Below are 18,734 nucleotides of genomic sequence, written 5' to 3'. Positions count from 1 at the left end.
TCACTGAAACATGGCTTAGCGACAACATTCCAGACAGTGCCATTCAGCTAGACGGGCTAGCATCGTATCGCGCCGATAGAAATGCAGCTCAGTCCGGTAAAACACGAGGAGGAGGCGTTTGTGTTTACATTAACACCGAATGGTGCAAGGACTCTGTGCTTGTTGTGGCGTACTGTTCTCCGATGGTGGAATTTGCTATTGTTAGATGCAGACCTTTTTATTTACCACGGGAATTCACCAGCGTGCTTGTTGTCGCGGTGTATCTCCCACCCAGCGCGAACGCGAAGGAAGCATTAAGCGAACTCTACAGAGCCATCAGCGAACTACAGACCATTCATCCAGACGGACTGTTTATTATCGCTGGGGATTTTAATCATGCAAATCTCAAGTCTGTTCTCCCTAAATTCCATCGGCATGTGGACTTTGCTACGAGAGGAGCGAACACGCTGGATAATGTTTACACGAACATTGCCGGTGCGTACCGGGCGGAGCCCCGCCCCCACCTCGGATACTCAGACCACATCTCTGTAATGCTAATTCCAGCATACAGAGCACTCATCAGGCGCTCCAGACCTGTACAGAAACAGGTGAAAACCTGGCCAGAAGGATCCATCTCTGCTCTTCAGGACTGTTTTGAGTGCACTGACTGGGACATGTTTAGGGAGGCTGCAACATACGGCGATTACACTGATCTAGAGGAGTACACGACTTCAGTGACCTGCTACATCAGCAAATGCATTGAGGACGTCACTACCACTAGAACCATCACTTCCAGACCCAACCAGAAGCCGTGGATGACTCCAGAGGTGCGTGCACTGCTGAGGGCCCGAGACTCCGCTTTTAAAGCAGGTGACCAGCCGGCTCTGAGAACAGCGAGAGCCAGACTGTCCCGGGCGATCCGAGAAGCAAAGCGCGCACACGGCCAGAACATCCACAGCCACTTCCAGAACAGCGGTGACACACGGCGCTTGTGGCAGGGCATCCAGGCCATCACCAACTACAGGACGACTCCACCCGTCTGTGACAGTGATGCCTCCCTTCCAGATGCGCTGAATGACTTCTACGCTCGGTTCGAGGCGCAGAACAACATGTTGGCGAGGAAGACGATCCCACCTTGTGACGACCAGGTGCTTCGTCTCTCCACAGCGGACGTGAGGAGAACTCTGCACAGAGTCAACCCACGGAAGGCTTCTGGACCAGACAACATTCCTGGCCGAGTGCTCAAAGGATGTGCAGACCAGCTGGCAGATGTATTCACTGACATCTTCAACATCTCCCTGAGCAGCGCCATCGTTCCAACGTGCCTCAAGACGACCACCATCGTACCCGTGCCAAAGAAGTCATCTGTGTCATGCTTCAATGACTATCGTCCCGTAGCACTCACGCCTATCATCACGAAGTGCTTCGAGAAACTAGTCATGAGGCATATTAAGACACTACTGCCTCCCACCATGGACCCACTGCAGTTTGCGTACCGTCCTAACCGCTCAACGGACGACGCCATATCCACTACACTTCACCTGGCTTCTACACACCTGGACAGAAAGAACACTTACGTCAGGATGCTGTTTATAGACTTTAGCTCAGCATTCAACACCATCATTCCTCAGCATCTAATTGGAAAGCTGAGCACGCTGGGCCTGAACACCTCTCTCTGCAACTGGATCCTGGACTTCTTGACTGAGAGACCTCAGTCCGTCCGGATCGGTAAGACCACCTCCAGCACCACCACACTGAGCACCGGCGCTCCCCAAGGCTGTGTGCTCAGTCCACTGCTGTTTACTCTGCTTACGCACGACTGTACAGCGATGCACAGCACGAATTCCATCGTTAAGTTTGCAGACGACACAACTGTGGTGGGACTCATCAGCAACAACGATGAGTCAGCGTACAGAGAGGAGGTACAACATCTAACGGACTGGTGCCAAGTCAACAACCTGTCTCTGAATGTGGATAAAACCAAAGAGATGGTCATTGACTTTAGAAAGACACTAAGGGACCACTCCCCACTGCACATCGACGGCTCATCTGTTGAGATCGTCAAGAGCACCAAATTTCTCGGTGTTCATCTGGAGGAGAATCTCACCTGGACCCTTAACACCAGTTCCATCACCAAGAAAGCCCAGCAGCGTCTCTACTTTTTGAGAAGACTGAGGAAAGCTCATCTGCCACCCCCCATTCTCACCACGTTCTACAGAGGAACAATCGAGAGCATCCTGAGCGGCTGCATCACTGTCTGGTTCGGAAATTGTACTGCGTCGGACCGTAAGACTCTCCAGCGAGTAGTGAGGACAGCTGAAAAGATCATCGGGGTCGCTCTTCCATCTCTCACGGACATTTTTAACACCCGCTGCATCCGCAAAGCTCTCAGCATTGTGGACGATCCAACCCATCCATCACATGGACTTTTTACTCTGCTCCCGTCTGGGAGACGATACCGCAGCATCCGGACTAACACAACCAGACTGTGTAACAGTTTTATCCCACAAGCAATCAGACTCCTAAACTCAGTACTGTAACAATTTCCTCCGGACATTTTCTGCTGCCACACACTGAACTGTATTGACTGTTACTTGCATTTTTGACTATGTTACTTGCATTTTTGCACACCTCCTGGAAATGCACAATAATTTCTGCACCTTACTTGTATTTTGCACCATATTTACTTTTTAGGCACCTTATCTGCATTGCCAATTTTACGCTGCTAATGTACAACATGTCACTACCTCAGGAACCATTGTACCATCTATTCACCATCATGTACTAACACTTGTCTTTAGTCCTGTGTTCTAATTACTTGTTTAGATTAGGGATAATAAGGAATATCTTTTGTAGTTATTTATTATAGGATTTTTTGTATTATTGTTGTATTTGCACTGTTTTGTATTGTCTTGCACTTTTTGTACCGTGTTACACCGTGATCCTAGAGGAACGCTGTTTCGTTTCAATATGTACTTGTATGTAGCTGAAATGACAATAAAACCTCTCTGACTCTGACTCTGACTCATGTCCTGCTGGTTGTTTTTAAAACTATATTAACACTGGTTGTGTCTGGGACTTTTGTTTTTCCACAACACACACTCACTCACTCATATTTACTCACTCACTCGCACCGAGGGTAAATTTCATTCTAGCCAATCCACCTGACTGAATGCTTTTGAAAGGTGGAAGGAAACTGGATTACTGGATCTGCAGCAAACTTCAGCTGAGCTTAAACTTCTTCTTTTATGAGCTGCAGCCTCTGTGCTTTAAGTTTCAACTGTGTTCCAGCTGCTTTTCATTCACTGTTATGCTTTTTGGTGGCACTGATTTGCGCTCAGCATGTGGTGATAGTTTAGGGTTTAGTTTGTTTCATGTACATGTTCATGGATGCAGTCAGACTAGTCCTATGTACATGGGCACAGAAAGGATCCCAGCACTGGTATGTTGTAATTATGAGGAATGAGGAGACCATGCCACAAAGATAGATTATATTATTGGTGAATGGGCTGCATGTACCGCCATCCTACCAGTAGTTCTCCCAGCTGGTCTAGTGGCTGGGATTTGGCACTCTCATCGCTGCAGCCCGGGTTCGATTCCCAGTCAGGAAACTCCTGCTATTCTTTAAATTCCTTCGCGATCAATTAAGTATCTGTCTGTGTGTCTGTCTATTCCTGTCTGTCTGTCTGTCTGTCTATCTATCTATCTGTATGTGTGTCTGTCTATCTATCTATCTATCTATCTATCTATCTATCTATCTATCTATCTATCTATCTATCTATCTATCTATCTATCTGCCTGTCTGTCTATCTATCCCTGTCTATCTATCTGTCTGTCTGTCTGTCTGTCTGTCTGTCTGTCTGTCTGTTCAGGAATGGGTTGAGGAGCACAACAACCAGTTTGAGTTGTTGACTTTGGTGTCATCTGAATTCCCCAGTTCTCAATCCAATCGAGCATCTGTGGGATGTGCTGGACAAACAAGTCCGATCCATGGAGGTCCCACCTTACAACTTACAGGAAGGGGTCTTGGTGCCAGATACCACAGCAGACCTTCAGGGGTCTAGTGGAGTCCATGCCTCGACGGATCAGGGCTGTTTTGGCATCAACAGGGGGACCAACACAATATTAGGAAGGAGGTCATAATGTTATGCCTAATTTTTTTCTGTTTTTACCACCTTTCTTTCATACTGCTACAGTATAAAAACGATAAATAAAAATGAAGGCGGAGGGCACGTAGCACCCATCCGAATAAATTAGGCAGGGCGTGTCCAATAGATCTAATATCTAATAGTACTAAAGACAAGGAGGTGTGTGTGTGTGTGTGTGTGTGTGTGTGTGTGTGTGTTGTCTGTGATCCTAAAAGCGAACGCACCGTTTCCACCCTCACTGTGACGTCACAGTCCGGGCTCTGACTCCCGGCGTGTTTCGGTAAGCGCAGCGCGCACTCACGCACGGAGACGCGATCAGACCATCAGACCATCAGATCTGTGCGCTTCCAGCACTTCCTCCAGCTGTCTGTCGGACTCCAGATCGGTTCTAACGTTCCACTCGGACCACCCTGACGAAGGGACGGTGGCGGAGCAGAAATCCGGGACCTTTACGCAGAGTTTGGATCTTTATTAAGGACCGTGATGAAGACCTCGAGGTTCGCAGCGCGTCTGATGTGTGCGGCACTGGCACTGTCAGCAGCCACCGTCCTCTCCAGAAAAGGTAGGACACGAACCCCTCTGCTCACCCTTCTGCCTGGATTTAGGATGAACAGGGTACGAGTTACCCCTCAGCTCAGAAACGGGGTTGCTTTCCAGATTGTACACTTGTCCTGGTAGCCTGTCCCAAACCTTTAGATGATTTGTGTGTTTTGCAACGTGCTGCGTTTGATTCAGTTCTGAAGCGTCCAGACCCACATGGCATGTGAGACAGTGAGCGAGTGGAGTGGGCATCGATGTTCTGATTTTAATCATAGCACCCTTACGGTTTCATTCTGTCACCCTGGAAAAGAACCATAAACAAACTTATACAATCAAAATGTACATCAATTATTTTATACTATATTATTTCTCATAACACAGGAAACTCTCAGAACTGCCATGACTTTACAAAGACTGATCGTTTCTTGGGTTGTGCGTGCTGGAGCCTATCCCAGCTTTTCAATGGGCGCAAGGCACACACAGAAGCACCCAGTCTAACGCAGGGCACACACACACACACACACACACACCCATTCACCTATAGGGCAATTCAGTGTCTCCAATTCACCTGACTGTGGGAGGAAAACGGAGCTCCCGCAGGAAACCAACACAGACACGGGGAGAACATGCAAACTCCACACAGAAAGGACCCGGACCGACCCGCCTGGTGATCGAACCCAGGACCTTCTGGCTGTGAGGCGACAGTGCTACCCACCGAGCCACCGTGCTGCCCTATTAATAATACTAATGATAGTAACCCACGCAGACACGGGGAGAACATGCAAACTCCACACAGAAAGGACCCGGACCGCCTTGCTAGAGGATCGAACCTAGGACCTTCTTGCTGTGAGGCGACAGTGCTACCCACCAAGCCACATGCCGCAGTATTAAAAATACTAATAATAGTAATTCATCGTGACCCTGACCATGGTGAAGTGGTTGATGGAAATGAAATGAACATGGAGAAAATGACCTACAGATACTAACTTGTGCTTTACTTTTTAAAGGAAGAGGTTCTGTCTACCACCCCCCAAAGCTCTTTGGATAATTTTATCAAGTCGATATACATATACACAATAAGTCAAAAGTTTTGGGACACCTGATCATGAGCTTGCTGAACGTCCCATTCCAAAACCCTGAGCCTTTGAATTGCTCCCCCTTTCCTTTGTAGTTTTAATATCATCCACTCTTCCAGTCTTCTGAGCAGCCTTTCTTTCTGCAATATGTTGGAGTGTGTCTGTTGGAATTTGTCCCCGTTCAGTCAGTATAGTTGGTGAGGTCATGCAGGCATTGATGTTCTAAGAGAAGACACGGCCTGACTCACAATCCAAATCGAATTCATCCCAGAAGTGTTGAGTTGGGTGGAGACCAGGGCTCTGTGTAAAGCAACTGGAGCTTCATTGTATACAACTAGTCAAACCAAACCACATCTTCATAGAGCTCACTTTGTGCTAAAAGAGAAAGGGGACATCCCCAAACTGTTGCCCCAAGACTGCGCTTATACATACTCACCTTGCTCCTCCCCTCCTGCTCTGCTGTGTTTTGTTGTGGTACCGTCACGTTGTTAAAATCCTAACAGACATCAGTACGTTGGTAGTCATTGGAAGATTGTAAGTTTCTGAATACTTTGCAGATACAGAAATAGGGGCGATTTTATGGAAATAATAGTGTAAACTATACTTACGTAAAGTATGGACGCACCCTACGCACATGAATCGGAGCATGCTTAGTGAGGCTCTTATTCTGTGTGTTTTGGTGAATGAGAGCTCTTTTCTTTTGACTTTGTGCTTATAAATGTAAACAGAATAGCATCGATTTTTATTTTAAATGAACAAGGACACATATATTCGGTCACTATTAAAAATATACAAATGTATTCACCCAGCAAACACAACTATGAGTTAGCTGCTTGGTGGCGATACACCTTGATGGTAACGTTGTGACCAAGTAAAGTAAAGCACCAGAAACAAGAAATCGAACCGCTTTAAACATCTGGATTCATTTACATCCCTACTGAGAGCAGCTACTTACAATGAATGTATGTATTACAGTAATACACATAAAGGTCATGAAAATTCATTCAGATTTAGCAATTTGATGATGCATCTACCTTAATTATTAAACAGTATTGGTATCGGTATCGATATCAGTATGTATTTACTTGGTATCGGATCGATACCAAATTTTGCAGTATCGCACACCACTACTGCACAGTATGTATACCCGTATTTAAATTTCATTCCAAATTGTTAATTATTTTGGTTATTTGCTATAAATTAGGGACCAAATGACTTAAGGAGAAACAGTCACCGTTGGCTGTTTACTAAAATCAGAGAGTGGCACGGTGGCTCAGTGGGTAGCACTGTCGCCTCACAGCAGGAAGGTCCTGGGTTCGATCCCCAGGTGGGGCGGTCCGGGTCCTTTCTGTGTGGAGTTTGCATGTTCTCCCCGTGTCCGCGTGGGTTTACTCCGGGTGCTCCGGTTTCCTCCCACAGTCCAAAGACGTGCAAGTGTGGTGAATTGGAGATGCAAAATTGTCCATGACTGTGTTTGATATAAACTTGTGAACTGATGAATCTTGTGTAATGAGTAACTACCGTTCCTGTCATGAATGTAACCAAAGTGTAAAACATGACGTTAAAATCCTAATAAACAAACAAACTAAAATCAGACGAGCTGCTTAATGCCAGCGCTTCACTATTTTATTATTTTCTGTATCGTGTAGGAGGAGAGAGACTCCAGTAATACTGTATCAGTAAAAAAATGTTGATCTGGTAAAAATTTTCTACAAGCACGATAATGTGAATGTCCCAGTTTGCTCTGGTTTCTCCAAAATGGTTTTGTGGAAAAAATATTACACTTGTGTTTTATTACATTCTCCAAATAAGCAAATCCAGATCCTCCATAGTTCACATTTATTTCAGCACATTACGTTGGTTGGACAGGCCTTGATGCCACGAGCTGCAGCCCATAAGATCATAAAACAGAATAATCAAAAATTATTCACAGTTCATGCTTCATGCTTTCTGATGCTGGTTGTACTATAATAATGCAACACGCTCGCTGAGGAGCCAACACGTTCCACCCATGAGATCCGTCTGCTTTATTATCGTGAGTTTTCGATCACCAGATTTGTGTCCTTTTTAAAAAGACCCACATATTTATACCCTAAAAGATTAAAACATCATGTGCTGAGAGTTTGTTAAGCTGTTGAGTTGCAGGGCATGAATGGTCTTAACACCAATCCTTTGTCTGGTGCCCATATAAACGAGTAGTTTGTACATGGAACAGTGGTCTATTACACAAGCACACCACCACGGGCACCCTGGACAAGGCGCCAATCTATCACAGGGCTTTGGTCATACCCCCTTCCCCTCATCACATGTCTGTATAGATGCCTGAAAGCACGAAGAGGTTCAAACCCGGGTGTCCGTGGTGGTGCGCTTGTGTAATTGGTCACTCCCCCACCCAACCTTGGCACGAAACCACTGTTCCATGTTAGCATGGTCAGTTTGTCTTCCGCTGCTGGGGGATCCCTGATTGCATTAGAGGAGGGTATATTGCTGCTCACGCCTCCTCCGACACGTGCACAGTGCTAGTGGATCCCTTCTTTTCACCCATACATTCTGCACAGGCGCCTCTATCAGCCAATCAGGGTCCTTACACAGCGTCCCTCAGCCCACCCTAGCAGCTGGTGTCCACATAATGTCCACATATTCCAGGATGATGGTGCTTCCTTAAAACAAGTGCTTTGAAGGACCCAGATGTTTCATTCATGGCAGGTTTCATAAACTGGGTTATTATAGGTGCAAAGCATGGCAGTTAGCGTATACCATGTGTGTGTGTGTGTGTGTGTGTGTGTGTGTGTGTGTGTGTGTGTGTGTGTGTGTGTGTGTGAAAGAGAGCCGTAAACCAATTAAAAAGTGGAAAGAATGCATCCTGATGTCTAATTAAGCCCCAGAGGGCGACAGGTTTTGGATGGCACTTCACAAAAACAGCCAGGAGACGATGAGAAACGGCAGAAGGAAACGACGTGTTGCTGAAATTAAAAAAAGATGAAACATGGATTCACTATTAGGGATATTAAGGATTCCCAGGTAATCGTCAACTGTTCCATAAACGATGCTAATTAATATGTTTATTTTATTCTATTTCCTAAAACTAACGGTTAACTTTTGAGTCGTACACACAGACACACACACACACATTGAATAGAATAGAATGTCTTTATTTGTCATATTTACATCTACACATGTACAGTACAATGAAATTCTGTCTTTGCATATCCCAGCTTGTTTGGAAGCTGGGGTCAGAGCGCAGGGTCAGCCCCTGGAGCAGAGAGGGTTAAGAGCCTTGTTCAAGGGTCCAACAGTGACTGCGTGGTCGAGCTGGGATTCAAACTCTCAACCTCTACCCACTAGGCTCCCACTGTCCCAACTTTTTTAGCAGACCCCCACAGGACCACCACAGGACCACCACAGAGCAGGTATTATTTAGGTGGTGGATCATTCTCAGCACTGCAGTGACACTGACATGGTGGTGGTGTGTTAGTGTGTGTTGTGCTGGTATGAGTGGATCAGACACAGCAGCGCTGCTGGAGTTTTTAAACACCTCACTGTCAGTGCTGGACTGAGAATAGTCCACCAACCAAAAATATATCCAGCCAACAGCGCCCCGTGGGCAGCGTCCTGTGACCACTGATGAAGGTCTAGAAGATGACCGACTCAAACAGCAGCAATAGATGAGCGATCGTCTCTGACTTTACATCTACAAGGTGGACCAACTAGGTAGGAGTGTCTAATAGAGTGGACAGTGAGTGGACACGGTGTTTAAAAACTGCTGTGAATGATCCACTCATACCAGCACAACACACACTAACACACCACCACCATGTCAGTGTCACTGCAGTGCTGAGAATGATCCACCACCTAAATAATACCTGCTCTGTGGGGGTCCTGTGGGGGTCCTGACCATTGAAGAACAGAGTAAAAGCAGGTTAAAAAGGTATGTAGAGAAACAGATGGACTACAGTCAGTAATTGTATAACTACAAAGTGCTTCTATATGGTAAGTGGAGCTGATAAAATGGACAGTGAGTGTAGAAACAAGGAGGTGGTTTTAATGTTATGGATGATCGATGTATAGCGCATTTTCATCAGATTGTTGAGTAGATCTTTAAGCTATCAGAGCTATCAGCCAGCTCACATATGTTCAGAGTTTCTATACGCAGCCTTTTCAGTGCAGCGTGACATCCACGCATCCTGCACGCCTGTCTTTATGCTCCCGTTCTGTCCGTCCGCGTTACCGTCAGCGCCGCGTCCCTTCCTTTAATCATCCGGCACCTCCAGACATTTTCCTATTACAGATTCACTTCTGTACAGCGCTCTAAATACAGAGGTCCTCCTGCCAAGGCCTGAAGCCCTGCCTCATTCTTCTGCTGCCACGCAGTCGGGTAGGCTGCATTTAAATAACCCATTACTGCCACACACACACACACACACGCACAAACACACACGCACACACACACGGGCTTAAGTGCACATTCATGTATAAACTGAACATTTGCATAAATCTGCATAAATCAGATGGTGCAAGAGTTTGAAATGTTGTGCAACCCTACGTTCACGCTGCCGCCACTTTTCACCCCGCGTCGCCCGAATCGCCGTCCCCTCGTTTTTATCTGACCTTTAGTAAACCTCCGATCGCTGGCTTCATGAATCGGGTTGCCAGGTTCAATGTTTTTAATGGTTCACTTACCAGCACCAGTGTTGCTTTATTTAATCAGATTCAAACCTCTGCATCTGCACAGATAGCACTGTGCTATCTGTTTTTGTGCATACCTGGCAACCTTGTTCACTAAGAGTGTTTACCTGTCTTTAAAATACAGGTGTTAAAAATCATATCCTTCCATTTTGCGGAAGGTCTTTGGGAACCTATTGTGTGATATTCGTACTGGCAGTCTCAGCTCCACGTTGCCAGGTTCAACGTTTTTAATGGTTCACTTACCAGCACCAGTGTTGTTTTATTTAATCAGATTCAAACCTCTGCATCTGCACAGTGATGCATCCACACCAAACCATGCTATCTGTTCTGGTCAGCTTTGCAGTGGGTCTGGTTTCTCTGGAATCATTGTGCGCAAGGCAGTAAAACACCTCTAACAGGATGCCATGACCAAAATCTAGTGTAGTAGTGACACAATGCATAGCATACTGATTATACACAGTATTAAGTATCGTGATTGTAGCACGTAGTTTGGACTGTTTTAAAAAGACATTTTATGGACAAAAGTATGTGGACACACCCATTCCTAATTCCTCATTTGTCTCCAAAAAGTCCTACCAGCCCCATCCCTCGTCCCTAATAAACCCGCTCCTAATCGTGTCCATCCTCGTCATTCCAAATAAAAATCTTAGCATCCACCGCCAGCTCCCTTTACAGTCTTTGAGTCAGTGCCACCACCTCCAATCCAAAAAAACAAAGCAGGTCTCACTACTGTCATGTAGACTTTCCCTTTCATTTTGGCAAAAAACATATTATATACTTAGAAATTTAGGAAATCTCTCTTAGTGAGTCTTGCCTTTTTTTGACCATTTTTAAACCCTGAGTTTTAAGTAGAGCACCAAGCAAGTGCAGAATTCAGTGTAACAGGCACCAGTGGGAGCGGGTGCAGGAGTCCTCTAGTTCATCCGAAGAGGAGGTTCCTGTTGGGTCTGGTTCCTATCTAGTGTTTTTTCTTGTGTTTTAGGGAGTCTTTTCTTGCTGCTGTCGCCCCCGACTTGTTAAATCAGGTGCAGTTTGCGTGATTATCTACAGCTTTAGTAAGTTGAATGCTTATCCCGGGCACAACAGGAGCGCAAGTTATGTTGATCTGTCTGACAGTAATAAATGGTATTGATTATAACGAGACTAATGTGTGATATCCACACTAGCAGTCTCGGCTCTGTGTTTCGAATTCAATGCTATTTATTACTGGCAGGTAGACCAATGCTCGGAATTAGTATTCATCTTACTAAAGCTGTAGATAATCATGCAGATTGGACCTGATGCAGCCTGCTGATGTAGGTGCTTTACTTGAGATGCAGGGTGTAAAAACGGCTGCGAAAAGGCAAAAATGGTGAATCACAAAGCCAAACAACATCGATTAAACAGTTTACTGGATAATAGTTCATCGATTAATCTTAAATAATCGTAATTTTTTAACCAGAGAGCAGCAAACTCCTCCCTGCTATAGGAAAGTGAACGTGGAAAAGAAAAAAAATGAACGGTGATTTATACGAGCAGGATAATAAATGTCAGGGACATTGTATATAACGATGGCCCCGTGTTATCTGTGCTCTTTAAATTTGCGGCAAATTGGTAGAGCTTCGTGCCTCTCTCTGCCCATTCCTCCCGTCCGTTCTCCGAGTCACCGAGTTGTATATAACGAAGGCTCGGTTTTATCTGTGCTCTTTAAATCTGTGACGAAAGGGCAAATTTATAGTGCACAGTGCTTCCTCTCTCTCTCTCTCTCTACCTCTGTTTCGATCTCTCTCGCGTCCTTTCTCTCTCGCGTCCTCTCTCTCTCGTGTCCTCTCTCTCTCAGCTGAGTGGAAAAGGGCTCGGGGTCGGCGTTATCTTTTGCTCTTTACATCTGTGACAAAAGGGCAACTTTAAAGAGCTTCGTGTCCTCCTGCAATCCCAGGTCTCCCGCTATTCCATCAATCCATCGAATATATAACGATATAATTATTTAACCGTCCAATAGAAACGCAGATCAAGGGCTGACATACGACAAATTAACTACATTATATAACTAACTACATTATAAAAATGATGTAGAGGTCTGACCTAGCTGGTCCGACACCCCATTCCAAAAAGATGGGTATTAATATAGAGTTTAGAGTGTGTCTGGGGGAATTTGTGCCCATAACTACATTATAAAAAATATGTAGAGATCTGACTTAGGTTGCTTGACACCCGATTTCAAAGTGTGTCTGGGGGAATTTGTGCCCATTCAATCAAAAAAGCAATTATGATCAAAATCAACGTTTCAGTTAATCCCAGATTAGTTTTTTTGGGGTTGGGATTAGGACTCCGTACAGGTCAGTACCCGAACTGTTCCTGCAAGCTTGGATATGAATGATTTTAAACACCTCTTAATAATGGGGGTGTTTAAAACACCTGAGCTTGATGGTCACAATAAGTTTGTTTATTTATTTATTTATTTATTTTAGTATTTTTTATGCATTTTACCCCCTTTCCTCCCAATTTAGCGTGGCCAATCCGCTGCTGGGGACCCCGACGGCATCCAAGGAGCCTGACACACTCCCTCCGACGTTTGCACAGCCCACCAGTGCCTTCTTATTCTCCCATACTTCGGTGGATTTGCGCGTGAGGTTGGCTTCGCGTACCCTGATCTCTGCGCTCCTCCACTTTCTGGACAGGAGTCACACCTTTAGTCCGGTCTTTCCCACCCAGCAGACTGAAAGCCAATTTTGTCTTCTGCAGGGGTCAGCCAACTGTGCCTGCTAGAGTGTGCCAAGCTGACCGGTAGCAGAGCAGAGATTCGAACCTGGCGGCATGGCAATTATAAGGCACTTTTATCCAGAGCACCTTCCCATTGTCTAGTTGTGACCGTGTACAGTCTGAGCAGTTGAGTATTGAGGGCCTTGTTTAGGAGCCCAACAGTGGCAACTTGGCAGAGATGGGGCTTGAACCAGCAACCTTGTGATCACTATTCTAGTACCTTAACCTGGCATTTACTAGACACTTTCATCCAAAGCGACTTCCAGTTGTCCAGTTGAGGGTTGAAGGCCTTGTTTAGGAACCCAACGATGGCAACTTCGCAGAGATGGGGCTTGAACCAGCAACCTTCTGATCTTTTATCTTTTCTAGTCCCTTAACCTAACTAAGCTACGTGAATTAATATAGTTGCATTTTCCATCCTCTCATATCTGAGATGATCGACTGGATTCATATCTGACGCCTGGGAAGGCGACTAAAGTGCTCTGAACTCACTGTGTTCATGAATCCAGTTTTTTTTTTTACATTTATGGATTTATTAGACACTTTCATCCAGCGCGACTTGTTGAAGAATTGTCCAGTTGAGGGTTGAGGGCCTTGTTTAGGAGCCCAACAGTGGCAACTCGGCAGAGGTGTGGCTTGAACCAGTGACCTTCTGATCTTTTTTCCAGTCCCTTAACCTAACAAAGATAGCACTGCCCTATAATTAGGATAAGTATGCACAATGGCACCAAGGGCTATGCAAATTAAAATAGCTTTTATATCTGCAAAGATCCACTGGATTCATATCTGATGCCTCACTTTGTTCATCCAAAGCGACTTTCAATTGTCCCGTTGAGGCTCGAGGGCCTTGTTTAGGAGCCCAGCAGTGGCAACTTGACAGAGGTGGGGCTTGAACCTGCGACCTTCTGATCATGGTTCCAGTCCCTTAACCTAACTAAGCTACCATGCTTGAGAAGGCGACTGAAGTGCGCTGAACTCGTTATGTTCATGAATCCAGTTTGAGATTTACATTTACGGCATTTATTAGACACTCTAAGCAATTGAGGGTTAGGGGCCTTGTCTATCATGGCCCTACTTGTGATGAGCATTTAGCATCAATTCTCCATTCAAACCATGATTGATTGGTATCTGATTGGTATCCCCAAATTATTCCATCACCAGACTCAATACTGTGCTCAGTAAACTTGTGTGGCTTTATGGCCGAGCTGTTATTGCTCCTAAAAGTTCCCACTTTACATTAACAGGAGTTGAATGTGGCATATCTGGCAGAATCTCTTAGATCTCTAAGCTTCCTGGTGTGACCCATTCGCAGCGTATCATCCGACGTCAGTTTCACTCTTTATACTTGTGACATTTCGGCTTTTCATAGGGTTTTCATTCTTTCCTCCTTCCTCTCTCCTCCTCTTATTCTGTCCGAGTTTATCCCACTTCTATCTCTCAATTTTCAATTTCTGTTTATCCATCGGCGTGTTATTGTGCTGGCTGTTTGGCAGGCGTCAGGGTGACTTTGTGTGAGTGGAAGGCAATCTGCTGCCCGTCTTGGTCACTTTCAGTCGTGTTATCGGCCTCACCTCTCCGCCGCTTTCTGAGCGGGGTTAATCCCGGGGGGGTTTCAGAGCTCCTCATGCGTGTTAGCGACTCTCTGAATGATCAAATTAAAGTGAGATTGATGGATGACGGCGCTGTGACAGTGACCTGTGTGTAGAGCGGCTCCAAACACATACGATATTACGGCGGCGTGAATGGATCGCTTCCTTCAGCAGGATCTGTGATCTTCAACCCCGGCAAAGTTGGGCTGTCACTGACTACAGATCTTTCCTCCAGGTACTTTAATTTACTCCCACTACCTGAAAACAGTTATACATGGATTGGCTTCTCATTTACATACAACTGTATCTGTACAGTATATCTTTTTCTAATGAAAACAAATGGCTCATAATAAAAAGTCAACAGTGAGCACGGACTGTTGAGCAGCTCTATGCAGGCCACGAGAGTTCCTTCCAAATGTATCAACCCTTGTCTTCATGGACCTCACCGTCTCCACAAATTTAGAAGCATATAACTTATATTATATACTTGTTTAACGAGGTGTTTACATCCTCGAGCTCATATAGTTTTATGTCGGCTCAGATTCATGCTGCGAATTTTCTCGTTTTTTGAACAACAGTGGAAAATGACTTTCGAGTCCCGCGGCTCGGTTTATTAAAATACTCAATAACGACGTGGGTTTGCAGAAGAGCGAGAGAGAGAGAAAGATGACAGCCAGTCAAAAGCACCAGAATGTTTCTGCTCGTACGAGCCTCGGAGTTTTAATTATGACTTGGGAGCGACGGGGTTCGTCCCGGCTGGAAGCCCGTAATTACAGCCGTTCCGACGTCGTTTAACGGCAGAGACCATTATTTTTCTCTTCTGCTGAACCACACTGCATATTGTATTCACTTTACAAAAGACGTTAGATACAAGACAACTGGAATTTGTACAGCCTGATGAAAACATGAATCACGGTGTAGATCCTGCAGTAATATCACCTTTAATTCTGCAGCTGTTTATTGCGATGGTGTGAAATCACGGATCCTGAATCAAAGCCGAGCCATTCGATTTTACGCCTCCGTCGGTTTTACGCTCTGTACTTTACGAATCAACGACACGTGAAGAAAGATTTACAGAATTTTGACAGAGAGGGAGGGATGCCCGAGGTTTCAGGATAGATCGGTGTTGCTACATTGTGCTCAGTGATTCCGGACCCACCAGGACCCTGACCATGCTAGAGCAGTGGTATAATATGAAAATTAATTAAATAAACCCCTGATGTGTGTGTGTGTGTATAAACAATGCCTCTGCAAGTCAGTCAACAAACAAGAAGATGTGTTGTAGCCTAGCGGTTAGGGTACAGGACTAGTAATCAAAAGGTCATTGGTTCAAGCCCCATCTCTGCCAGGTTGCCACTGTTGGGCCCTTAAGCAAGGCCCTTAACCCTCAATTGCTTAGACAGTACAGTCAGTATTGTTAGAATAGCTGACTATGTTTAGAGAAATGGCCTGACCTAGACAGGGTGTGTGTAGTTTCACCTCTGTATTCTGAACTGAACTGAGCTCTGAGGTAGTTTCAGTGCCTTTAGGATGGTTGGCTGTTCCTCTCCAGGTCTGCGCATCTCCATGATTTCTATTAAGCTGATTTGTTGATTTGTTTTGTGGACAGTCTGTACCATACTAATAGACTTCAAAAAGACGTGAGCTATTCATCCATGTAGAGCACCTGTAACAGCATGTGGGGATTTGATCCGGATCCATCGATCTTAAGCGAATAGCTTCTTCAGCTTGAGGCTTCGGGTTCCTGCGCTGAGGTTGTGAAACCATCAGCGAGGCGAGCTGGAGGTTAAAGCTATTACGAGAGGTGAGGTGGAGTTTAAATGGCTTTCGCCGCATGTGAAAATAAAATAAGACCTTTAATAAGAACTTTGCCAGTGTGGCGTTCAGTGCTGGGCCCTCGGTTTAATATAAAACGTTGATAAATACGACTTTATTACCAGGAAAAGCCTTGAAATGTCATTACAGCCTCAGTTTATGCATTACTACTCATAAACAGATAAAAGATTGTGACGGCGCTCGGGTGGGAATGCTGGAAGGGATTCCGCATAAGTGCTGCAGTTACGACCTCTGCTGGCTGATCGATGGCAATGCACAGAGATCGGTGCGTGCGCGATACACATCTCCATGTAAACCTGCCTGGTGTAGGTGAATAGAAGAGGTTGGTAATGCACGTGTGCCAGGGTTATGACCCTTTTCGGTCACTAGTGGAAGGTCTGCAGCAGTAGAAGAAAGGGAAATGCGATCAGGTAACCAGATCTAACACAAAATGCTTTTAAGATAATTGAAATTCATCACCACAGCAGTTTCAGAAAACAGTAAAACTCCCATTTAACACCTACTGTGATGTGCCAGAATAAAATACTGGTATGATACACACACACACACACACACACACACACACATGATGTGCTAGCGACAGAAATAGCACCAGAGTATGTTCACGTTGATTGAGAAACAGAAATAGTTGCACCGAGTTTATCTGGAACTCCAGCCTGCAGCCAGAGATGCTTCATTTATTCTGCAGAATTAAATCTCTGTCCAGACATGAATACGGACGTAGAGCAAAAAACATCCTTCCCTTTTCCTCGTCTTAATAAAAGTGCTGTGTTTTTTTTAAACTTGAAAGTGAAACGCTGAGACGAGGACGCCTGCCCAACAGGGGGCAGTAATATGCCAACATATTATTTAAATCGCCTGAAGAACATCCAAAGCATGTGTAGTGCACGATATACACTTCGCAGGACGGTGTACAAGTATGTTTAGGATATATTTCGGTTATAAGCGGTGAGGGTGTAGTAGGAGTAGTAATCGCTCGTATCTGAGAGACCGAGAGACGCTTATGGTCCGGATTTAGCTCCATCTGATTTCCACCTTTTTGGACGCTCAGAGAAGCTTTAGGTGGAAGAAGAATTTCATGTGATGATGATGTGAAAGCAGCGCTGCATCAGTGGCTACATGCTCAACCAAACACATTTTTGCTGATGGCATTAAAACGTTGGTACGACGCTGGAATGCATCAGAAGGTGACGATGTAGAAAAGTGATGGAGTTTGTTGATGGAGTTTAAAAAAGTGTGACAACTTTTTGAAGAACCCTCGTACAGTAGACCCCTGACTTACGAATGTAATTGGTTCTGATGGGCTGTTCTTAAGTCAAAATGTTCGTTTGTTAAACCTGTTTTTCCCATAAGAAATAATGTAAACAGAATTAATCCATGCCAGACCTCCCAAACCCCCCCTTACCCCTAACCTCTCTAATGTCTTAAATGCTCTTTTTTGTTATAAACACACGTATATTTTTCCTTAATCTTAAATTATAGAATAGACATTACTGTAATAAACAATAATAAACAACAATACACAGTAGTACTGTACAGTACATCAATACACATCACATGTCAGTACAGTACGTGTGCTGTATCATACACCATAATACATTTCATTCTTTTTATATAAAATGTATCTACCAGAAATAACAATAACTCTCATATTTCTCTATTATTTCCTTCTTTATTTCAGTAGTGTTGTATTTTGTAGGTGTAATTGCACTAAAGAAAGAATACTTTACTGAGCCAAATTCCTTCTTCTCTCTCACTCACTGTCTCCTCTGTCTGATACACAGTGACACCTACTGGCAGGAGTAATTATACAACACAATGAATAGTAATAGATTTGTTCATTTTCTCACCACTGCGCTTCCTCTGCACCTTCTCTAGGGACATTTTAATATTGAATTTTACAAAACATAAAGAAAACACAGGAAAAAAACACTATTTTATACTAATTTGTTCATACGTTAAGTTGAAAAACATCGTTCGTAACCCAAAATGTTTGTATGGTAAACGGTTCGTAACTCAAGGGTCTATTGTAGATAAAAAAACATCCCTTCCCTTTTTCTCGTCTTAATAAAAGTCAAAATAATTCTTTTTAAAAATTGAAAGTGAAATGCTGGGGTGAGGAAGCCTGCCCAACAGGG

At 44.6% G+C, this 18,734-nt stretch overlaps 1 protein-coding gene across 1 annotated transcript in view; it reads left to right on the top strand.

Moving 5' to 3' along the window:
• Positions 1–4,530: 4,530 nt before the first annotated feature.
• clstn2b (calsyntenin 2b) overlaps positions 4,531–18,734 on the top strand; it is a 198,502-nt gene continuing 184,298 nt past the window's right edge. Inside the window, exon 1 of the mRNA XM_063016464.1 lies at positions 4,531–4,689. Within this exon, the coding sequence (XP_062872534.1) occupies positions 4,611–4,689 (79 nt within the window). The 5' untranslated portion in view covers positions 4,531–4,610. The remainder of the gene's footprint in view (positions 4,690–18,734) is intronic.

Source organism: Trichomycterus rosablanca, chromosome 20 (genome assembly GCF_030014385.1).
Source record: "Trichomycterus rosablanca isolate fTriRos1 chromosome 20, fTriRos1.hap1, whole genome shotgun sequence".
Classification (NCBI taxonomy): domain Eukaryota; kingdom Metazoa; phylum Chordata; class Actinopteri; order Siluriformes; family Trichomycteridae; genus Trichomycterus; species Trichomycterus rosablanca.
This window is presented reverse-complemented; position numbering and strand designations above follow the sequence as displayed.